Genomic DNA, 25,034 nt, shown 5'->3' on the forward strand with positions numbered 1-25,034 from the left:
TAGTTGTTATATATGCTGTTGTTTGTTGGAATAAATTGAACAATATGGCATGGTTATTTGATAGCTGAAGATGATTATTTGATAGCTGAAGATGGGTTATTTGATAGCTGAAGATGCCATTTGATAGGAATTCATAAATCATAAGTTTCAATTGTTAAATTTACTCTTTAGCTGCTTTTCTTTTTAGCATTAAAGAAGAAGCATTTATTTGGGGGAGACACGTGCTACTGAGGTGAGAGAACAGTTCATGAGAGTGGTCTTGACACCGTGTGAGTTTCAGGGATTGAACTCCGGTGATAAGGTTTGCTTCAGGCACCATTACCCATGGAACCATGGTGCCAGGCCTCTTTAGCTGCTTTTCTAAAATTTATTTATGGTAAAGGCCTTGTTTTGAAAAAGAAAATTAAACTTTTAGTCCAGCTTACTCTTCCTGATGTCTGACTCAAGGCAGGACTAGCTCATATAATCAATTCTGTGCTGCTGGAGATGACACATAAAAAAGAGTTCTTGTCTGTCTGAGCTTATTTATGTTGCTTTTACCAGTATTGGGGTAGAGAGGATTTCACTTTTGGATTAAGTCTAAACTGTTCTTAATCCCTTAACCTGTTAGAGCAACCATCTTCAAAGCCTCAGTTTAGGGCTGTCAGTCAGTCATTCACCTGTGTGATTTTATCAGTTTTCCAACCCTCCTTTAATGACATTGATTCTGATGATAACCCTAGCATTTATTTTATTTTATGTTTGTTTGTTTGTTTGTTTGTTTGTTTTTCTGTCTTCAGAAATCCTGTTGTGTCTGTTTTTTAGGGACATCTTAAATGCTGTCTGATGCTTTATTTGGCTATTGAAAAGCTATTTATCGGGGCTGAAGAGATGGCTCAGTGGCTAAGAGCACTGTCTGCTCTTCCAAAGGCCCTGGGTTCAATTCCCAGCACCCACGTGGCAGCTCACAACTGTCTGTAACTCCAGTTCCAAGGGATCCAACACCTTCATACTAATGCACATAAAATAAAAAAAAATTTTAAAAAAGGAAAAGCTATTTATCTGTGTTTTAATTCTTACAACATTTAAAAGTTCTAAATCCTGATCATTCGTTTTTCTGATATTGTACCTAAGCTTATAGTTACTTAAGTAGATTTAACAGTCCGTTGTTAGTCATCCATTCAATACATGTGTTCTGTTTTTAACCAAAATTCTCATAATCTGAAGGTATTCCATTCTTTTATAACTTATATCTACTGGCCATCCTTATTCTTAGGAGCTAATTTGAAAGTCTTGAAAAAAAAAATCTGAGTTTTCCAACATCACTACATGTACCATCAAAGTATCTAGAACCTTGACACCATTTATTTATTTTATTCTGACCAGGTTCATATTACCTGTGATCACCACAGTTTTCATATTTAATGTAGTCCATACTTATTTATGCTTCTGTTCAGTAGGATAAAGAACTAAAACTACACTTTGTTCTTAGGCCTTGTATCTAATCTGACCTGTAAGTGTTAACATTGACTCTGTCTCTTTTGCTATACATAAATACACACATCACACACTCATATACACATAAACCTATATGTATATAGAGAGACACATATATACATATATGTATGTGTAGGGTTTTTTTGGTCTATTTGAATTAAAATTTTTTTTGTTTGTTTATTGAAAATAGATTCTTTTCTAATGCACTATACCTTGATTACAGTTTCCTTACCATCTATTCCCCCCAGTCCCTTCCCACTTCTCCTCCCCTCCGGATCTATTCTTTTTTTGTCTCTTATTAGAAAAGAACAGGTTTCTAGGAGATAACAACCAAGCATGAAAAAGTACAGAGCCCAAAGAGCAGTAACGAGAATCAGAGACCAACTTGTTCACATACTTAGGAGTCCTATAAAAATACTAAGCTGGAAGCTATAATATATACACAGAAGACCTGATGTAGACGATATTCTTGCCGTTTAGTCTCTGTGAGTTCATGTGAGTCTTGCTCAGTTGATTCAGAAGGCCTTGTTTCTCTGGTGTCCTCAAGTCCCCTATGGCTCTTAAACTCTTTTCACCCTTTTTTCTCCTGGGTTCTCTGATCCATGAGGGGAAGGATTTGATGGAGAAATACCATTTAGAGTTGTGTGTTCTAAAGTCTCTCTTTGTGGGTAATGTCTGGCTGTTGGTCTCTGTATTTATTTCTGTCTGTTGTAGGAGAAAGCCCCTCTGATGGTTGAATAAGACACCATTCTGTGAGCATAGCAGAATATCATTAACAGTCATTGTATTGTTACTTTTTTCTTTAGACAAGCGGTATTTGCTTTCCCCTAGTTCTCTTGGCTATCTAGTCTCTGATACTTGGTTATCCAAACAGTGTTGAGTGTATGTTCTATCTCGTGGAGGCTGGCATAAGTCAAATCAGACTGGTTGGCTATTCCTGCAAGTTCTGTGCCACCATTACCCTAGCATGTCCTGCAGAAATTATGGGTAAAAGGTTTTGTGGCTGGGTTGATATTTACATTTCTCTTTTGGTAGCCTGCAGAGTATCTTCCCACATCAAAGACATTAGAGGATGGGGGTGAAGGTACCATGTAGCTCCAGCTCTACTTTTCCATGTTTGTTGAGTTGTGTGAGGGTTTTCCTCAGCATAACCTCCCTCCCCCCCCCCCACCCCCCCCATACAGTCACCTTGCACAGAGGAAGCCATTGTCTTAACCACAGCCTGGATTGTTTGGGGATATCTTTGGTATTCCGTTGGCTGACAGCTCAGTTGAATGCAACCTAGTCTCATTACCTGAAGACTCATTTGGTGACAAGAGAAGGCCAGTTGGCACTCCATCACCCCCATTATTAGGAGATTTCATTAGGATCACTGTTACATATTTTACGGTGTTTCCCTATCATGAGGTTTCCATACTATACCTCAAATGCCTTTCAGTTATAGCTGTCTCTCCCTGCATTCCCATCCTCAACCCTACTTTCCTTCCCCCTCCTCACCTGATCCTGCCATTTATCCTGCCCCACACTCAGTCTAGCCGTAAAATCTCTTTCCCCCACCCAGGGAGATCCATATGTCCCCTCTAATGCCTTTCCCTATGCTTATCCTCTCTGGGTCTATATATTGTAGTTTGGCTATCATTTATTTAATGGCTAATAAGAAGTGAATACATACTGTATTTGAGTTTGGATTGCCTCACTCAGGATGACCTTTTTCTAGTTCCGTCCATTTTCCTGTAAGTTTCATGATGCCATTTTTTTTTTTAAAGCAGAGCAGTAGTCCTTTGTGTAAGTGTACCACATTTTCTTTTATCCATTCTTCCGTTGAGGGACAACTAGGTTGTCTTCAATTTCTGGCTATCATGAGGGGAGTATCAGTGAACATGGTTTAGTAAGTGTCCTTGTGGTAGGATGAAGCATCAATTGACTATATGCCCAAGAGTGGTATAGCTGGGTCTTGAGGTAGATCGATTCCCAACTTTCTAAGAAAATGCTATATTGACTTCCATAGTGGCTGCACAAGTTTGCACTCTCACCAGCAATAGAGGAATAGTCCCCTTGCTCCACATTCTTGTCAGTCTGAGCTGTCACTTGTGTTTTTGATCTTAGACATTTTGACACGCTTAAGATGGAGTCTCAAATTAATTTTGATTTGCATTTCCCTAATGGCTAATAATTTTGAACATTTAAATGTTTTTCAGCCATTTGGCTTTACTTTTTAAAGAATTCTCTGTTTAGGTCCATACTCTATTTTTAAATTGTTATTTGTTTTTGATATCTAGCTTTAGTTCTTCATATGTTTTGGATATTATCTTCTATCAAATTTATTGGTAGTAAAAATATTTTCTTACTCTTTAGGCTGCCACTTTGTCTGATTGACTGTGTCCTTTGCTGTACAGTTTTCAGTTTCACGAGATTGTATTTATTAATTGTAGATCTTAGTGCCTGTGCTATTGGTATTCTTTTCAGAATGTCTTCTGTGCCAATGTGTTCAAAGCTATTCCCACTATTTCTTCTATTAGGGTCATTGTATATGGTTTTATGTTGAGGTCTTTGATCCAACTGCACATATTTCATGAAGGGCAATAAGTATGGATCTGTTTGCATATTTGCATTCTTCCACATGGAGACATCCAGTTTGACCAGCACCATTTGTTGAAAATGCTGTCTCTTTTTCATTGTGTATCTGTGGCTTCTTTATCAAAAATTAGGTGTCTGTAGGTGTGTGAATTTATATCTTGAGTCTTCAGTTTGATTCCATTCATCAATGTGTCTCTTTTATGCCTATACCATTGGGGTTTCATTACTATAGCTGTGTGGTACAACTTGGAATCAGGAATGGTGAGACCTCCAGTAGTTCTTTTATTTTTCAAGTTTGTTTTTACCTATTCAGAGGTGTGTGTATGTGTGTGTTCATTCCTATATGGAGGTGAGATATGACCTTTTCAGTTTTATGCAGAATTGTATTGGAATTTTGATGGGGATTTCATTGAATCTGTAGATTGCCTTTGGTAGGATGGCCATTTTTACTCTGTTAATCCTACTGATTCATCAGCATGGGAGATCTTTCCATCTTCTGATATATTCTTCAGTAATTTCTTCAAAGACTTGATGTTTTTGTCATAGAAGTCTTTTAAGTTGCTTCATTAAGGCTCTCCCAAAATATTCTATATTGTCTGTGGCTCTCATGAAGGGTGTTATTTTCCTGATTTCTTTCTCGGTCCTTTTGTCATTTTTATATAGTAGGACCTCTAGAAGAGCAGCAGGTGCTCTTAATCTCTGAGCCATCTCTCCAGCCCAGGGCCACTGATTTTTTTGAGTTTATTTTGTATCCTGCTACTTTGCTGAAGGTGTTTATCAGCTGTAGGAGTTTTTAGGGTCATTTATGTATACTGTCATATCATCTTCAGTTAAAGATACTTTGACTTCTTCCATTTCAGCTTATGTCCCCTTGATCTCTTTCAGTTGTCTTGTTACTGTAGCTAAGGCTTCAAATACTATATTGAGTAGGTATGGTGAGACTGAGCAACCTTGTCTTGTTCCTTATTTTAGTGGAATTGCTCTGAGTTTCTCTGAGTTTAATTTGATGTTGGCTATGGGCTTGTATATTGCCTTTGTTGTGTTAGGTATATGCTTTATATCCCTAATCTCAAGACATTTATCATGAAGAGCTGTTATATTTTGTTAAAGGATATTTTTTTCTACATCTAATGAGAAGGTCATGTGAGTTTTTTTTTTTTTTTTCATTTGTATGGTGGTTTACATTTATTAATTTTCATCTCTGGGATGAAACCTATTTGATTATATTGATGTGTCTTGGGTTCAGTTTCCAAGTATTTTGTTGAGTAGTTTTGCATCTTTGTTCATAAGGGAAATTGGTCTGTAATTTTCTTTGTTTGGTCTTTGTGTACTTTGGGTGTTAGGGTAACTGTGGCCTTATTAAGTGAGTGGGCAATGCTCCTTCTGTTTCTATTTTGTGGAGTAATTTGAGGAGTATTGGTAGTGCTCTGTGATAAAACCATCTGGCCCTGGGCTTTTTTTTGCATGGGAGACTTTTAGTGACTCCTTTTAGTTCACTAAGGGTTATAGGCCTGTTTAAATTGCTTATCTGATCCTGTTTTAACTTTGGTAGGTGGCATCTATTTAGGAAATTAATTATCCATTTATTTTAGATTTTCTAGTTTTGTGGTGTACAAGTTTTTAAAATATATCCCATGATTCTCTGTATTTACCTGGTAGCTGGTTTTTTGTTCCCCCTTTCATTTCTGATGTTGTTAATATCAATATTCACTCTGCCTTTTAGTCACTTGGATAAGGGTTTATCATATTGACTTTTCCCAAAGAATAAACTTTCTGTTTCATTGATTCTTTGTACTGTTCTCTGTTTTTATTTTGTTTATTTCAGCCCTCAGTTTGATTATGTTTTGCCATCTACTCCTTTTGGGTGTGCTTTCTTCTCTTTGTTCTGGAGCTTTCAGGTATGCTAGTATGAGATTTCTCTAGATTTTTATGTAGGCACTTAGTACTATATGCACTTGCCTCTGAGAATGACTTTCAATGTGTTCAATAAGATTGGATAATCTTTTTTAATTTTAATTTCTTTGTATTAATTTCAGTTTATTCATTTTTTATCCCAGGTGTAGCCCCCTACCTCATTCCCTCCTAATCCCGCCCTTCCTCCTTCAGCTCCTCCCCTAACTCTCTCCAAGTCCATGGATAGGGGATGACCTCCTCCTCTTCCATCTGAACCTAATCTTATCAGGGCTGGCTGCATTGTCTTCCTCTGTGGCCTGGCAAGGTTCTTCAGAGGGAGGTGATCAAAGAGCCAGCCACTGAGTTCATGTCAGAGACAGTCCCTGTTCCCCTTACTAGGGTGGTACCCATTTGGAGACTGAGCTGCCATGGGCTACATCTGAGCAGGGGTTCTAGGTTATATCTATGAATGGACCTTGCTTGGAGTATCAGTCTCAGAAAAGAACCCTGTGCCCAGATATTTTGGTTCTGTTGCTCTCCTTGTGGAGCTCCTATTCTCTTCAGGTCTTACTAACTCCCCCTTCTTTTAATATGATTCCCTGCATTCTGCCTAAAGATTGGTTATGAGTCTCAGCATCTGCTTTGATACACTGCTGGGTAGAGTCTTTCAGAGGCCCTCTGTGGTAGGTTCCTGTCCTGTTTCTTGTTTCCTCCTCTTCCAGGGTCCATCCCATTTGTCTTTCTAAGTGAGGATTGATCATCTTACCCCAGGTCCTCCTTCTTGTTTAGCTTCTTTAGGTGTACAGATTTTAATACGTTTATCCTTTCTTATAGGTCTAGTATCCACTTATAAGTGAGTATAAACCGTGTGTGTCTTTATACTTCTGGGATACCTTACTTAGGAATATCTTTTCTAGATCCCACCATTTGCTTGTAAATTTGATAAGTTCCTTGTTTTTAATTGCTGAGTAGTGTTCCTTTGTGTAAATGTACCACAATTTCTGTATCCATTTCTCTGTTGATAGACATGTAGGTTGTTTCCAGATTCTGGCTATTACAAATAAAGCTACTATGAACATGGTTGAACAAATGTCCTTGTTGTGTACTTGAGCATCTTTTGGATATATATGCCTAGGAGAGGTATAGCTGGATCTCGAGGAAGCGCTATTCCTGATTGTCTGAGAAAGCACCAGATTGATTTCCAAAGTGATTGTACAAGTTTACATTCCTACCAGTAGTGGAGGAGGGTTTCCCTTTCTCCACAACCTCTTTAGCATGTGTTGTCATTTGAGTTTTTGATATTAGCCATTCTGAGGGGTGTAAGGTGAAATCTCAGGGTCATTTTGATTGGCATCTACCTGATTGCTAAGGATTTTGAGCATTTGTTTAAGTATTTCTCTGCCATTTGGTATTCCTTTTCAGAGAATTCTCTGTTTAGCTTTGTACCCCATTTTTTAATTGTACCTTTATTTTCATTGAATTCTAGGAAGTCTCTAATTTCTTTATTTCTTCCCTAACCCAGTTGTCATTGAGTAGCTAGTCGTTCCCTTTACATGTGTGTGTAGTTTTTTTGCTATTTCTGTTTTTGTTGAGGTTTAGCTTTTGTCCATGGTGTTCAGATAGAGTACAAGGATCTGACCTCTGCATACACTCACTTGAAGGCACACTCTCTCTCTAGCAGGTCTAATCTGGAAGCACACGGGTTTCCCCTGTTTTCTACTCTCACATTTGATCATGCTGGGGTGAATGGGAGTGTAGGCTATCTGTCAGCTCAGTGGTGCTACAGCAGCAGAACTTGGAAGCTGGTACAGCAGTCCAGTGGGAGTCCAGCCACTGTGTCAGAACTGGGAGGCCAGTACAGATGCCTTCTGGAAGGCCCTTGGGAGTCACAGACCTGGTTGCCCTGGCGGTACTGGGTGGTCCGGCGGATCTGGGTGGCCCGTCTAGTCAGCAGTCCACGACTGGGGGACTGAGAGGCCCACCTTCGCTGTCTCAGATCCCGAGCAGGGAGATCTGTGCGAAGAGCAGCTGGCCACTGTGGCCCCCCTCTCTAACCTCACCTCCTCTGAGAACAAAGTAGGGAGGCCTGTTAAGGGAAGTGCCTGCAGATTGAGTATAAGTCACTCGCAGTCCCTGGAGAAGTCTGTGGGTGACTTGACTCCAAATTGTCTCAGCTCACAGGTTGTCCCCTCTCTCCCGGAAGCCTCAATGTCGATGTTCTGGATTCAGCTGCCCCCCCCCCCCACACACACACACACACTCACCAATTTCGGAGATTCAGATTCTCTGCTCCTCAGTATGGTGTGTACTGGTCGCTGCTGTCTTGGATCCCCCACGTTTGGATAGTCTGTGTATTCATTTTCATTGAAATCTAAAAACTTTTTAATTTCTTTATGTCTTGACCCATTTTTCATTTAGTGGAGAGCTGTTCAGTTTATAAGCTTAATGTTTTTGTTGTTATTGATACCCAACTTTAATCTGTGGTGGTCTGATAAGTACAGGGATTTATTTCATTTTTCTTGAATCTGTTGGGACTTGCTTTGTGTCTGAGATTGTGGTCAATTTTGGAGAAAGTTTTTACAGGTACTAAAGTTTATTTTTTTGTTTTTGGGTGAAATATTCTGTAGATATCTGTTAGGTCCATTTGATTCATAGTATATGTTAGCTCCATTATTTCTGTTTCATTTTTGTCTGGATGACCTGTCCACTGGGGAGAGTCAGATATTAAAGTTTCCCATTATTAGTGTATGAGCATCAATGTGTGATTTAAACTACAGTGTTTCTTTTACAAACTTGGATGCCTTTGTGTTTGGGCATAGATACTTAGAATTTAGGTGTCAAAGTTGGTCAGTTTTTCCTTTAGTGAGTGTATATTGTTCTTTCCTTTATCTTCTGGTTGGCTTGGGTTTGAAGTCTTTTTTGTTAGATGTTCAAATGAGTACTCCAGCTTGCTTCATAGGTCCATTTGCTTAAAATACTTTTTTTTCTAACCCTAAGGTGTGTGTTTTGGATGCAGCATGAGGATGGATCCTGTTTTCACTTCTGTTATGTTAATCTGTGTCTTTGGGGAGGGGCGGAGGATTGAGACCAAGATAATCAATGACTTATGGCTCTTGTTTCCTATTATTTTCTTGTTGTTTTTGGTTGTGGGTGTGTGTGTATATATGCATGTGTGTTCTTGCTTTCCTTTTGATTTTCCTGGTGTGAGATTATTTCCTTTTTTTTCATGGGTGTAGTTAACCTTAAGTTGGAGTTTTCCTTCTAGTACTCTTTGTAGGGCCAGATTAGTAGGTAGATACTGCTTAAATTTGGTCTTATCATGGAATATCTTACTCTATCTATCTTTAGTGGTTGAAAATTTTTCTGGGAATAGTAGTCTGGGCTGGCATCTGTGGTATCTTAGAGTTCACAAGTATATGTGTCCAAGATGTTTTGGCTTTTAGAGTCTCCTTTTCTAATTATTCTGCCTTTACATATTACTCGGTCTTTTTTCCTTGCAGTTTTTAATATTCTTTGTGTGTTCTTTTTATTTAGTATTTTGATTATTATGTGCCAACGTGACTTTCTTTTCTGGTCCAGTCTATTTGGTGTTCAATGCTTCTTGTACTTTTATAGACTTAGATTAGAAAAAAAATTCTTCTATGGTTTTCTTTTAATCATTTTCTGGACTTTTGAGCTGGGATTCCTCTCCTTCCTTTCATTCTTATTCTTACGTTTGGTCTTCTCATAGTGTCCCAGGTTTCCTGGATGTTTTTTAGCAGGAGTTTTTTGGATTTAACATTTTCTTTGACCAGTGTATCTATTTCTTCTATCATATCACCAACACATGAGATTCTGTCTTCTGTCTTTATATTCTGTTTGTGAAGCTTGCCTCTTTAACTGATATTTGAATTCCTACATTTTTTAAAAATTTTTTATTAATTACACTTTATTCATTTTGTATCCCCCCATAAGCCCCTCCCTCCTCCCCTGCGGATCCCACCCTCCCTCCCCTTTCTACATGCATGCCACTCCCCAAGTCCACTGATAGAGGAGGTTCTCCTCTCCTTTCTGATCTTAGTCTATCAGTTCTCCTCAAAAGTGGCTGCATTGTCCTCTACCGTGGCCTGGTAAGGCTGCTCCCCCCTCAGGGGGAAGTGATCAAAGAGCAGGCCAATCAGATTATGTCAGAGGCAGTCACTCTTCCCATTACTATGTAACCCACTTGGACACTGAACTACCATGGGCTACATCTGTGCAGGGGTTCTAGGTTATCTCCACGAATAGTCCTTGGTTGGAGTATGAGTCTCTGGGAAGTTCCCTGTGTTCAAATTATCTTGTTCTGTTGCTCTCCTTGTGGAGTTCCCGTCCCCTCCAGCTCTTACTATTTCCCACTTCTTACATAAAATTCCATTCACTCTGCCCATCAATTGGCCATCAGGCTCAGCATCTGCTTTGACAGTCTATACTGCAGAGGCTTTCAGAGGCCCTCTGTGGCAGGTTTCAAGGTTGTTTCTTGTTTTCTTCTGGCTTTCAGAGGCCCTCTGTAGCCGGTTCCGATGTTGTTTCCTATTTTCTTATTCTTCTAATGTCCATCCTCTTTGCCTTTCAGGATGGGGATTGAACATTTTAGTTAGGGTCCTCTCTTTTGCTTAGTTTGTTTAGATGTACAGATTTTAGTGGGTTTATTCTATGTTGTATGTTTATATGAGTGAGTATATACCATGTATGTCTTTTTGCTTCTGGGACAACTCACTCAGGATGATCCTTTCCAGTTCCCACCATTTACCTGCAAATTTCATGATTTCCTTATTTTTCATTGCTGAGTAATACTCCATTGTATAGATGTACCACAGTTTCTTCAGTTGAGGGGCATCTGGGTTGTTTCCAGCTTCTGGCTATTACAAATAAAGCTGCTACAAACATGGTTGAGCAAATGTCCTTTTGTGTACTTGAGCCTCTTTTGGATATATGCCTAGGAGTGGTATGGCTGGATCTTGAGGAAGCGCTATTCCTAGTTGTCCGAGAAGGCGCCAGATTGATTTCCAGAGTGGTTGTACCAGTTTACATTCCCACCAGCAGTGGAGAAGGGTTCCCCTTTCTCCACAACCTATCCAGCATGTGTTGTCCCTTGAGTTTTTCATCTTGGCCATTCTGATGGGTGTAAGGTGAAATCTCAGGGTTGTTTTGATTTGCATTTCCCTAATGGCTAATGAGGTTGAGCATTTCTTTAAGTGCTTCTCTGCCATTCGATATTCCTCTACAGAGAATTCTCTCTTTAGCTCTTTCCCCATTTTTTAAGTGGATTACTTGGTTTGTTGATTTTCAGCTTGTTTAGTTTTTTATATATACTGGATATGAGTTTTCTGTTAGATAAAGGGTTGGTGATGATTCTTTCCCAATCTGTAGGCAGTCGCTTTGTTTTGATGACAGTGTCCTTTGCTTTACAAAAGCTTTTCAATTTCATGAGGTCCCATTTATTGATTGTTGCTCTTAGAGCCTGTGCTGTTGGTGTTTTGTTCAGGAAGTTTTCTCCTGTACCAATGAGTTCTAGGGTATTCCCCACTTTTTTTTCTAGCCGATTTAATGTGTCTGATTTTATGTTGAGGTCTTTGATCCACTTGGACTTCAGTTTTATGCAGGGTGATAAGTATGGATCTATTTTCATTTTTCTACATGTAGACATCCAGTTGGACCAGCACCGTTTGTTGAAGATGCTATCTTTTTTCCATTGTATGGTTTTGGCATCTTTGTCAAAAATCAGGTGTTCGTAAGTGTGTGGGTTTATTTCTGGGTCTTCTGTTCGATTCCATTGATCCACCATTCTGTTTCTATGCCAGTACCATGCAGTTTTTATTACTGTTGCTCTATAGGACAGCTTGAGATCAGGGATGGAGATACCTCCAGAAGATCTTTTATTGTAGAGATTGTTTTAACAATTTTCGGTTTCTTGTTATTCCATACGAAGTTGAGAATTTTTCTTTCCAGGTCTGTAAAGAATTGTGTTGGCAATTTGATAGGAATTGCATTAAATCTGTAGATTGCTTTTGGTAAGATGGCCATTTTTACTATGTCAATTTTTACCTATGCCATTTTACCTGCCAATCCATGAACATGGGAGATCTTTCCATTTTCTCATATCTTTCTCTAATTATTTCTTCAGAGACTTGAAATTTTTTTCATACAAGTCTTTGACTTGCTTGGTTAGGGATACATCAAGGTACTTTGTCATTTGTGGCTATTGTGAAGGGTGTTGTTTCTCTAATTTCTTTCTCAGCCCTTTTGTCGTTTGTATACAAGAGGGCTACTGATTTTTTTTTGAGTTAATTTTGTATCTAGCCACTTTGCTGAAGGTGTTTATCAGCTGTAGAAATTCCCTGGTAGAGTTTTTGAGGTCACTCATGTATACTATCATATCATCTGCAAATAGTGATAATTTGACTTCTTCCTTTCCCATCTGTATCCCCTTGATCTCCTTCAACTGTCTTATTGCTCTAGCAAGGACTTCCAGCACTATGTTGAAGAGATAAGGGGAGAGTGGGCAGCCTTGTCTTGTCCCTGATTTCAGTGGGATTGCTTTAAGTTTCTCTCCGTTCAGTTTGATGTTGACTATAGGCTTGCTGTATATCGCCTTTACTATGTTTAGATATATGTGCCTTGTATCCCTGATCTCTCCAATACTTTAAACATGAATCAATGTTGGATTTTGTCAAATGTCTTTTCAGCATCTAGGGAGATTATCATGTGGTTTTTTTTTCTTTCAGTTTGTTAATATGGTGGATCACATTGATGGATTTCCGTATATTGAACCACCCCTGCATACCTGGGATGAAGCCTACTTGGTCATAGTGGATAATATCTTTGATGTGTTCTTGGATTCGGTTTGGAAGTATTTTGTTCAGTATGTTTGCATTAATGTTCATAAGGGAGATTGGCCTGAAATTCTCTTTCTTTGTTGAGTCTTTGTGAGGTTTAGGTACCAAGGTGACTGTGGCTTCATAGAATGAGTTTGGTAATGTTCCTTCTATTTCTATTTTGTGGAATAGTTTGAAGAGAATTGGAGTTAGCTCTTCTTTGAAGGTCTGGTAGAATTCTGCGCTGAAGCCATCTGGTCCTGGGCTTTTTTTGGATGGGAGATTTTTGATGACTGCTTCTATTTCTTTGGGGGATATAGGACTATTTAATTGATTTACCTGGTCCTGATTCAGCTTTGGTAAGTCAAGTCGATCAAGAAAATTGTCCATTTCATTTAGATTTTCAAATTTTGTTGAGTATAGACTTTTGAAGTAAGTCCTAATGATTTTTTGGATTTCCTCAATGTCTGTAGTTATGTCCCCCTTTTCATTTCTGATTTTGTTGATTTGGGTGGTGTCTCTCTGCCTTTTAGTTAGCTTGGCTAAGTGTTTGTCGATCTTGTTGATTTTCTGAAAGAACCAGCTCTTGGTTTCATTGATTCTTTGGATTGTTTTATTTGTTTCTAATTGATTGATTTTAGCTCTGAGTTTGATTATTTCCAGTTTTCTATTCCTTTTTGGTGTGTCTGCTCCTTCTTTTTCTAGGGTTTTTAAGTGAGCCATTAAGTTGCTTGAATGAGCTGTCTCGAATTTCTTCTTGAAGGCACTTAGTGCTGTGAACTTTCCTCTTAGCACTGCTTTCATTGTGTCGCACAAGTTTGGGTATGTTGTGTCTTCATTTTCATTGAGTTCTAGAAAGACTTTAATTTCTTTATTTCTTCCCTGACCCAGCTCTCATTTAGTAACAAGTTGTTTAGTTTCCATGTGTGTGTAGGCTTTTTGCTATTTCTGTTGTTGTTGAAGTCCAGCTTCATTCCATGGTGATCAGACAGGATACAAGGGATTATTTCAGTCTTCTTGTATCTGTTGAGGCTTGCTTTGTGACCAACTATATGGTCTATTTTTGAGAAGGTTCCATGAGGTGCTGAGAAGAAGGTAAATTCTTTTGTGTTTGGGTGTAAAGTTCTGTAAATGTCTGTGAGGTCCATTTGATTCATGACCTCTGTCAGAGATATTGTTTCTCTGTTTAATTTCTGTTTTGTTGACCTGTCCTTTGTTGAGAGTGGGGTGTTGAAGTCTCCCACTATTAATGTATGGCGGGGTCTATATGTGGTTTAAATGTTATCAATGTTTTTTTACAAATGTGGGTGCTCTTGTATTTGGGGCATAGATGTTCAGGATTGTGATGTCTTCCTGGTGGAATTTTCCCTTGATGAGTATGAAGTGTCCTTCCTCATCTCTTTTTATTAATTTTGGTTGAAAGTCTATTTTATCAGATATTAGAATGGCTACTCCTGCTTGTTTCTTGGGTCCATTTGCTTGGAAAGTCGTCTTCCAACCTTTTACCCTCAGGTAATGTCTATCTTTGTGTCTTAGGTGTGTTTCTTGTATGCAACAGATTGCTGGGTTTTGTTTACGTATCCATTCTGTTAATCTCTGTCTTTTTACTGGAGAGTTGAGTCCATTGATGTTGAGAGAGATTAATGACCAGTGGCTGTTAGAGCCTTTGATTTTGATGTTGGCTGTGTTCATAAGGTTGTGTGCTTGGTTGCTTTTTGTTTTGCTGTAGTAAGGTTAATTATTTCCTGTGTTTTCTTGACAGAAGCTAATTTTCTTGGGTTGTATTTTCCCTTCCAGTGTCTTCTGTAATGCTGGATTTGTGTGTAGGTATTGTTGAAATTTGTTTTTGTCATTGAATATCTTGTTTTCTCCGTCTATGAGGACTGAGAGTTTTGCAGGGTATAGTAGCCTGGGCTGACATCTGTGTTCTCTTAGGGTCTGCATGATATCCATCCAGGCCCTTCTTGCTTTCATAGTGTCTGTTGAAAAGTCAGGTGTGATTCTAATGGGTTTGCCATTATATGTTACTTGGCCTTTTTCCCTTGCAGCTTTTAGTATTTTTCCTTTGTTCTGTATACTTACTGTTTTGATTATTATGTGGCGGGAGGATTTTCTTTTCTGGTCAAATTTGTTGGGTGTTCTGTAGGCCTCATGTATCCTTATTGGCTTCTCCTTTAACTTGGGGAAATTTTCTTCAATGATTTTGTTGAACATATTTTCTGGGCCTTGGAGAAGGGAGTCTTCTTTTTCCTCTATACCTATTATTCTTAGTTTTTGTCTTTTCATATTGTCTTGGATTTCTTGGACAGTCTGTGTCAGGAATTTTTTGGATTTAACATTTTCTTTGACAGATACATCGATTTCTTCCATTGTATCTTCTACACCTGAGATTCTTTCCTCCATTTCTTGTATTCTGTTGGTTATGCTTACCTCTGTAGTTCCTGTTTTCTTCCCTAAATTCTTTCTGTCCATTATTTCCTCCATTTGTGTTTTCTTTAGTTTTTCTAGTTCTATCTTCAGGTCTTGAGTCGTTTTGTTTACTTCCTTCCCCTACTGCTTGTATTTTCCTCTTTTTCTTTTAGTTCCTTCAAGTCTGTTTCTTTTATTTTTTTCAGTGATTTAATTATTTCTTCTCTGAAGGCCACAAGCTGTTTGGCTGCATCTTCCCGTATTTCTTCACGGATGACCCTAATCTGCTTGTCTTTATCTTCCTCCATTTCTTTACGAATAGCCATGATCTGTTTGGTTTTATCTTCCTCTAATTCTTTACGTATTTTATTTGTTTCCTCAATTATCCTCTTCATCAGCATAGATGTAAGGTCATCTTCTTGATTTTCTATTATGCTGCGTTTTCCAGTGCTGTTCTCCCCTGGATGGCTGGGTTCTGGAGATGCCATATTGCTCTGTTTTTTGTTGGTTGAGCTTTTACGCTGACCTCTACCCATTTGGCTGATTTAGGTGTTGGCTGTTAGTTTCTGTGCTTCCTGGAGTCCTGAGGTAGCGAGTATCCCCTTGGTCGGAAGATGATTTTTCCTGAAGGAGTCCTCCTCTGCTTTTTGGTTATGTTCACTGTATGGCCAGTGTTTCTTAGGAGTTGCCCCTGCTCACCTCAGGTTTATAGCCCTGAGTAGTAGTTGTGGTCTATGTTAGGCAGGGGGGGGATCTCCTCTTACCCATAGAATTTCTCAAGACAGCTGCCCCACTGCTGGGTTTCTTGTTATTAATTTAGTGTGCTGCTGCTCACTAAATTTCCAGGTACAGTCCTCTTGAAGAACCTGCTGATTCCCTAGCTGTGGGGTTTTCTCCCAACAGGGAAACTCAGTATGTTATCCTGGGGTACAGAGTTCTGTCCGGCAAAGTGCACTCAGGAAGTCTCTGGGCCAGAGGCTGAGTGCTCTGCTCTGGACCTGGAGAATGTGCACCTCGGTTGAGTTGGCGCCTGGGGGCGCTGCTCTGGTCTGGAGGCTGGGTGCCTCACTCTGGAGTAGAAGCTGTGTGTCCCTGTCTGGGATGGCGGCTGCAGGCACTGCTCTGGTCCAGACGCTGTGGGTGCAGCCCTCTTGAAGGACCAGGGATTCCCACAGTTTTGACAGTCTAGCTAGGGATAACTGGTTGATCCTTGGCACAGTATCTGAGGGCTGCTGTAATGGCTCTCTGGCTTTTGTAGGTCTGAGGATGCAGCTGTGTGTCCCACTGCCCTAGGGGAACTCAATAGTGGTGGCTGAGCACAGTGCTCCTGCCTGCATTAGAGCCTAGAGTCTGCGTGAATCTAGGAAGTGTTTTGGTGCTGGGTGTCCTAAGCGTTAGAGCTGATGATCCCCTCCGCTGGGAGTTTCCTCTTGCCAGAGACACCCAGACTTTGCTTTGGGGACCGCTGTTCTGTCTGGGGTGGCGAGTAGAACCCACAGGCACAGATGCCCGCTTGTGGCTCTGCCTTTCTGGCCGTTCGGAGCCTTGGCTGCTGCCTAAACTGGGTAATTTTCCCTAGTCCTTTTCGGGGTGGGGGTGTCTGCTGAGTGCTCTGAGATCAGACCAGCCGTTTCCCTCCCTGTGGGTTTGCACCTGCCAGTGAAATGCAGTCTCTGGTGCCTGGTGCCCTGGTGCCCACAGTTCTATCTGAGGCGGCGAATCAGGCGCGCAGGCAGGGCTCCGTGCAGGCGCCTGGGTCCCGGCTCTGGCTCCAGGCTGGCTCTTGGGGCACCCGCGGACCCCGAGTCTTTTCCAGGGGATGTCTGGGTAACCTGAGGTCGGTTCCAATCGTTTCCTGCTCTGTGGGGTTATCTCTCGACTGGGAAATCCAGTCTTTGGTGTTGTGGGCCCACAGTTCAGTCTGGGACCGTGACCAGATTGCGCTGGGGTGTAGCTCTGGGCTGGTGACCAAGTGCCTGGTGGAACCTGGATCTCTTCCGCGGTTTAGCTAGGTGAGTTAAAGCTGATTGAATCCCCCACCGTGGGGTATCCTCTCACCTGTGAAACACAATCACTTGTGTTTTATGGCCTCGACTTCTGATTGCTGGTCACTGTGCCAATCCTGCTGTGCTGCTCCTCAGAATGAGAGTTCTCCCGGCGCCGCCATCTTGCCCCCGAATTCCTACATTTTTTCATGTCCTGATTTCCTTCAGCTTTTTTTTTTCTTTTTTGCTTTTTTATTTCCTTTTTTAGGTCTTGAACAGTTCTAACTCATACCTGCAAACAGTTTTTGTTTTCTGTATTTCTGTTAGAGATTTATTCATTTCCTCCTTAAGTACCTCCATCATTTTCATATAGTTGGTTTTAAGTTCTTTTTCTTGTGTTTCAGTTATGCTGGAATTTTCAGGTTGTGCTGTGGCAGGATAGCTGGGCTCTAGTGAAGACATACTGTCTTGATTTTGTGATTGTGTTTTTATGCGCGACTAAGTACCTGGAATTGGGTTATTATAGGTTTAGATGCTGATTTCTGGATTTGTCTTTGTGGATGTGATGTCTGTATGTTGCCTGGTAGGAAATTTTCTATGGATGTGATATTTGTGACCACTGGGAGTTCCAGGTGTTTCTTGGCATTGGGGGCTGACACATAGGAATGAGGAAAGCTATGGGTCTGAGAGTTATCCACAGGAGGGAGAAGAGTGTTCAACAAGGATATGCTTATTTTGTCTCCTTGGAATGGAAGAGGTCAGGAAGTGAAGAGTAGTACCCAGAGGGTCTGTTGTATTGCTAGGGATGAGGCCTAGAGGGAGAGGAGGGGATTAGATTTAGAGGAAAACAGGAGAAGGGCAGATTCCTTCTTGGAAGTTTGGGGCTGAGATAAAGCAGCAAGTGGGGAGAGGGAAGTGAGAAAGGGAAGGTCTGTGGGATCCACAGGAGATGTAGACAAAGGAGAAAGAAGGCTGTTGCAGGTGTTCTGTTTCACATCTGGTCATGAAGCTGGGATATTGGATCTGTGGAGAGAGAAGAAGAGAGGATCTGCAGGGAGATTCCGTGGTTTTATATTTTGGGTAGTCTGTAGGTTATCAAAGGGTACATTCAGTAGTTGGTAGCTGCCATATGGTGATGAGTGGGGCCAAGGAGGTTAGAAGGGGAAGAGCTATGGATCCACAGGCAATGGGAGCAGGGGTCTTGGGGAGGGCTGCCTCAGATTTTCTCCTCTGGAGGAGATTGGGGTGGAGAATTTGGAAGGGAAGAGTAAGGGATGTAAATCTTCAGTTGGCTTAACTTTGTGCGTGGCCCTACTCAGCTATTGTGTTCCCAGTGATGCCTGCTGGTAATGGAGGCAGGGGTACTAGGATGATTGGGGGAAGGAAGGTTGGAGAAGATCTTTCTGATGAGATCTGGGGGGAGAAGGAGAGGAGTGGATCTGCTGTCAGCTTACTTGGTGTCCAGACTGGAGTGGGTCAAATGTCATTCCTTGAACCAGCCTTTCTTAGGCCATCTTTGTAGATGTAATTTATTTCCTAAACTTAGAGGGTTCCTAAACTGGATAGTGATGTTTAACTTAAGATTTAGCACCTTTTATTTGCAGGTGTTGGTGAGGGGTGGTTAGCATTTCCAGAGTTGCTTGAAATCAGCATATGACAAAAGAAATATTGTGTCCCTAAACATTGAACTTAGATACGATTTGGTTCTTTGGCCTATGAAGTCTAGAGTGTAGCCTTTTCGGTTGTATTTACCTAATCAAAAGGGGTAATGTTTCATTAGTTTTTTAAATCTAAATAGCAATCAGGTTTCTGCTATCAGTTGGAAGTCTAAAGAAAAAGTTATAATATTCAGTTAAAACATTTTTTTTTCAGAACTATTTAGGGTTGAATGTTTTTCACACTACAAAGGTCTACTGTGTATACATTTTTCATCACTCTTAAGCTTTGCCTGAGTGAAATGTCCTTCTTTGGTACTTGCTGTTTTCTGTACTAAATTCACCAAGCAGCCTGTTCTTTTGGTTACTCGTGTAACTCATACATTAAGACCATAATTGAATTGGTCCTTAGGAAATGCAATGCCTGATATGCTTGTTAGCTTCCATTTTCCTGTAAATGAAGTCATAGCACTTTTACAGACCTGTCTCAAGCAGATTGATTATCCTTACCACACCATTCAACACGTAATTTTTGAAAAGCTGGGGCTGCAGCCAAGTGTTCTTGGGAAGCCTCTCTGAGGTTTGCCAGCTGCTTCTTGCAGCCTATGACTTTCTTATCTCTACCAGCCACCCAAAAGGGAACATTTTGATATACCATGAGCCCTCCTTGTTGTATTCTCCCGTTTTCCTTTATACTCAGTTTCTTCTGGAATGGTCTCTCTCTGTTCATACCTTCTAGTTTTGACTGCCTTTTTGTCTTAGATTTTCTTTTTGATTAAGCAATTTACTAATATGTCTAATTTTGTATACATAATGTTTATTACCCTATTTCTGACTAGACTTCCAAAGTGATATTTTTTTCCAACAGGAAATGAAAGTTAAATACATCATGTTAGACATTTTGTTGCTATGACAAAATACCTGATACGACTAGCTACAAAAGCATTTTAAAAGAAAGAAGATTTCCTTTGGCTTACAGTGTTACAAGTATCAGTCCCTACCAATTGCTCCCGTGTTTCTGATGGTGTGGTGAGGCAGGAGGGCACATTTCATTGCAGAGAGAAGACAGGCAGGTGGGAAAGCGCTAGGAACAAATTGTGCCTTTTAAAGACTCAGCCTTATGGATTTCTGTCCTCAAGTTAGTGCCCACCACCTCTTAGTTTCTGCCCCCTCCCAGTAATGCCATCATGTTGCGAAGACATAGTGGATTGTCTGTTGAATAAATTTGAGCCTTCATTATCATTTACATCATTTACATCTCAGTGATTAGATCAGCCATTACCTGGAGGTGAATCCTTTTTGAGGGAACATTTTATATTCAACCTAGAACTCCTGTGTTTTAAAGGTTCTTGCTCATCTAAAATTTGTGATAATACGCACACACACACACACATTTATGCTTGTCATTTAGCCTGGAATTTCCTTCCTTTTATTTGTCTGTGAGATTACAATTTCCATCTTATGTCCCCCCCCCTCCTTTTTTTTTTTTTTTTTTGTTTGTTTGTTTGTTCATTTGGTTTGGTTTGGTTCGGTTTTTGAGACAGGGTTTCTTTGTGTAGCCTTGGCTGTCCTGGAGCTTGCTTTGTAGACCAAGCAGGCCTGAATTTCGCAGAGATCTGCCTACCTCTCAAATGCAGAGATTAAAGGCTTGTGGGTAGGTTACTTCTAGGTAGTTTTAAAATTTCTGTAACATTTTCTTATACTGTACAAGTTTTGTGCCTAAGTGTTAATACTGAGTCTTTACAGTGATTTCGTTCATTCAGCTATCACATGCTGTACCTACTATGTTCCCTAAACTATTCTAATCATATTGCTTTGAGTGCTGGGGGTGTAATTGTCAGTAAAAACACAAATTTTTGTGCAAAGTCCCTGATCACAGCCAGCAAAATAACAGCTGTATATTAGAGAGTTTTTTGAAGTTTTGTGTTGAAACAGGTTTCACTGTGTAGCCCAGGCAGAAGACCAACTTTCTGTAGCCAAGCCTAGCCTCAAACTTACAGTCTTCCTGCTTCAGCTTTCTGAGATTAGAGGCATGTGTCTCTATAATCAACAAGACAGTGTATTTTTGCTTTTTAGAGCTATACTTATTTCTGTGATGATATAATTTGTTTTGTAGTGCTTTGTTACTGTTTGAAATAATTAAATTACCTTTGAGTGGCAGCACAGATACATAGACATAGACATGGTTCTTGTCACTAAGCTAAAAGATACTGCTGCCCTGCTTCCTTCTTGAACTTAGTCCTCTGCTCACATTTGAACCAATTGTCTTTGTGCTTCAGGGCTCTTCCTCATTAATTCTTAGTATCCTGAGGAACTTTTATTAACTCCTCATCATGTCATACTACTTTTCATGGTTATTTTAGCATTAAGGTTAAAATTTTAAATCTGATAGTCTCACCTTTCAATAACTGGCTTGGCCTCCCAGATTAGTTAGCACTCAATTGACCAAGCTACTCTTGAATAATTCTTTACTTTGCAAAGTGACCTTTGGTAGTTTTGTTCTCAACTTCTCTCCCCTTTGTGTGTTATTTTAGACTTCCTATCCTCTTATTGCTTTCGAATGGAATATGTATCTCTCATGTAAGGTATGTGCTAACTGCTCAAAGGTCAAGATCACACACATATTCTTGCACACATAGCCAAAGCACCATATAGTAGCTTACTCCTGAATACATTGTAATTAAGTGAGCTCAGTAGATTTTACTAGAAGAACCATTAAATTTGAAATTAAGTGACTGTTTTCTAGTTAAGTCCATAACCAGGTACTTATGGGATTCTGCTTCCTTTTATTAATTGTCTAGAAACGGTTTGTTTAAATACTTGCAGTGTGAATTCTTACTTTTTTTTATTAATCAAGGTTGAAATGACAAGTTTCCTGTACTTTTGGAGTAAAAATTTTTCTCATGTTTAAGAGTATGTCTTGCCATCAGTCCCTAAAATGTTTTAAACAGTTGAGAAACAAACAAAAAAGGGGAGGAAGGTTGACGGGTAATAGCCTTTCTCCTTTCTGTTGCCTAACTTACTCAGGAAGATGGTAATTGAAACCATTTGGGGGTGATATGAGTCCGAAGTTTACATGCAATTACACCTTCTAAAAGTAAACAGTGTATGTTTCCTTTCAATTTGTTCTCAGGAGAGCTACTTTAATGAAACATAACATGTCAGCTCCACTCAGGGTGACATCGTTTTCAAAGTTTGAAATTTAAAATTACAGCATGTTTGTATATCACAATTGAAGTTTTGTTGACAAGCAAAAGAAACTATTAGTATTAGGTATATATAATTTCTTGGGGAATTACTTTATTTTCATTGGTAAGATTTTTTTTTAACCTACTTAGAAACTATTACTAACAAAACTTGAAATGATCATTCTTCTAGACATAACTTTTGCTTGCTCTCCATGGCCTCAGGTTAGTAGACTTGGAAAGGTTCAACCCAAGTTACCACAGCCTTCACCCCTCTTGGTTCCTTAACTGTTTTATGGATTAATTTCCCAGTTCCAGTTGTCAAGGGATTCTGAACCTAGAGGCAGTGAATCCAGGTAGAAACTATTTGTTTGGCCAAGTTATTGTTTTCAGGCATTAATAAAACCAGGAAGGCTACATGGTGTCATGTTGGAGATTCAGCTGTGATTGTAGCATAGGTACATCAGTTTAAAAGTTCTGTGTTGTGAAATTTGTTTAACTTTTTCGTTGAATTTATTTAAATATTCTTTGTTAAAGAATAATGAAAAATATTCAGAACATTTAAGAGACTTTAAAATTCAAATCTGATAATACTATAATTGCTCATGCCTTAAAACTTGGTCAAAGTTAGTACTAGTAAAATAGTAAATTAATGAGACAGTTCTCCAGAATTACAATTCTGACAGTATACCTCTTTTCTGTATATATGAAAAGAACTAACTATGATAAAATATTTTTCACATAATTTTTAAATGACCTCTTTGTGTAGATTTTTGCTGTAGGGTAACAATAGCTTTTCCTTTTTGTATCCCATATGTAGTCGTCTAACACGTTCTAGGAGAGACTTGTATTGATTTCTTTTAGAAAGTTGAAAGATTCTTGACATGTAATAATGTGTTTAGCACAGTGTGTAGATGAGATTTGGGAAAGCTATTTTTAGTTTTATTTCTGAAGAGGAAAGAGACAATAAATTGAACAGAAGAGAGTTATGTTTTTGCATTGAACAGTGTGTACAGTTCCAATACTGAGAGTATTCCATGTTTCTTATAGCATTTGCCATTCTCAAGGTCAGTCTTCCTAATTCTCTCTTTGCCTCCACATTTGATCAATCTCTGGATTTTTCAACATCATCTCTAGAATGCTTTTCTTCTCTGCATACCAAAGGTACAGTGTCATTATTTTGGAGTCTGGATTGTTAAGTCTGTTTCTCTGGGTTTTGCTGGATTTTTTGTACCTTACATAGTTTGCATCTCTAACAGTAAAGCTGTTAGGAGCATTTCACTACAGTTTATGATTTGAAGAAGGAATGAAATCCCTCAGTTTATCATAGTCTTATCATATACATCTTCTAAATCAGTCTTCGCACAATAGCATTTTATAGCAGTACTAAAATACGGTTTTACCCTTGAAGACAAGAATGACTGACTGTGTACTGTTGAATTGTCAGCATGTCTTTGAGTGGCTGTACTGCAGACCTTGATGACTCCAGGCTGCCATCCCATTTTCAAGGTAAGGTTGAGTGAGGCTCACTTTGTTACAGCACTTTACTATCTCAAAACTTCTTTGCCGCTAATTTCAAATAAATCAACCAGATATACTGATGGAGAGCTTTCTGTGATTATATTTAGGGTATAGAGATTGCAGAATTCTGGTTACAAACTATAGGAAAAAAAAGTGAAGTACAAATGTGAAGTCAAATGAAAGATGCCCTACCTTTAATCCATATGCCTGAATTTAACATGTACAAATAGAGCAGAGTTGAAATACATTTGATAGACCTTTTAAAAGTAGTCCTGTTTAAGAACCACCTCTCCACTCCTTTGAGAAACTGTCTTCCAGTGGTTGTAACCAACCTAGTTCTTACTCTGTAGCAAGTTCAGTGCAGTTGATTCAATTAGTTGTTTTATGGATGAGGAAACAAAGGTGCAGAGTGTTTGAGTGGTGTGTTGAAGTCACACACATCCAGGAGTTGATGAGAAAAATCAGAGTTCTGCTATGACATTCCTTCACTTAATGTTCTTTACATTTACTTTGATGAATCAGTCATGAATTCCAAAGTTGTCTTTAGCTTGTTTGTTTTGTTTTTTTGTTTAAAGTTTTGTTTTAAGAGATGGGATTATTGAGCTTTGCTTCTGACTCACAGTCTTCCTGCCTCAGCTTCCTTCATTACTTACCACCATGCCTGGCTTTGCATATACTACTCTTTTTATGTCTTTGGAGACAGGGTCTCACTATGTAGACTTGTGCCTCTGCCCCCTGAGTGCTGGGAGTAAAGGTATTTGCCATGAAGTCCACCCTGCTGGTTTTAAAGTTTGGTGTCTTCATTCATTGTTAAGTGAATTAGAGAAAGATGAAACCAATACATTCACCATATTTCATTCCTTTGGTTTATTGTTTTTTCTTTTTCTTGTAAGTAGGTTTTTTTTTTCCTCAAATAATATATCCTGATTACAGTTTTCCTCCCTCTATTCCTTCCAGTTCTTCCCCACCTCCTGTCCTGTCCTGATCTGCTTCCTTTGTATCTCTAATTGGAAAATAAACAGGCTTCTAAAAGGTAGTAATAAAGTAAGATGAAATAAAATATGATAAGATAAAACAAAAACTAACCCATTGGAATGGTGCAAGACAAACAGAAGGAAAAGAGCCTAGGGAAAGTCAAAAGAAACAGATAATGGACATGGAGACTTACTTGTTACTTAGGAATCACATTAAAAAGAAAACTGATAAACTGGAAGTCATAAATACATACACAAAGAACCTATAGGTAAAGATTATATACATGTAATATTTTTAAAGATAATATATATTTTTAAGATAAAAATTTAAAAATGCGCTGACACAATGTTATGAGACGAGGAACCTCTGAAGAAGCCTGAGTTCATTTTGTGTTGGCCATCTACTGCTGGGCATACAGAGTAGTTTGTTTCTCCAGTGAGACCTCCTTAGAGAAAAATAAATTTTTGTTTGCAAGTTGTTATCCCTTGGATATTGCTTCTGGGTTAAGGATGGCGCATGTGTCAA

General features: G+C 39.3%; 1 protein-coding gene across 3 annotated transcripts in view; it reads left to right on the plus strand.

The window, feature by feature from the left end:
* The window catches only part of Tmem161b (transmembrane protein 161B), a 104,093-nt gene that overhangs the window by 15,161 nt on the left and 63,898 nt on the right, over nucleotides 1-25,034 (plus strand). For 2 of the 3 annotated variants that reach the window (XM_055604067.1, XM_055604069.1), the window contains exon 2: nucleotides 23,461-23,522. The exons of the other annotated variant lie outside the window; for it this stretch is intronic. In XM_055604067.1, the coding sequence (XP_055460042.1) occupies nucleotides 23,493-23,522 (30 nt within the window). In that variant the 5' untranslated portion in view covers nucleotides 23,461-23,492. The remainder of the gene's footprint in view (nucleotides 1-23,460; nucleotides 23,523-25,034) is intronic. 3 annotated transcript variants of the gene reach the window in all.

The sequence above is a fragment of the Psammomys obesus genome, unplaced genomic scaffold (genome assembly GCF_907164565.1).
Source record: "Psammomys obesus unplaced genomic scaffold, mPsaObe1.curated_primary_1811, whole genome shotgun sequence".
NCBI classification, from domain to species: Eukaryota; Metazoa; Chordata; class Mammalia; order Rodentia; family Muridae; genus Psammomys; species Psammomys obesus.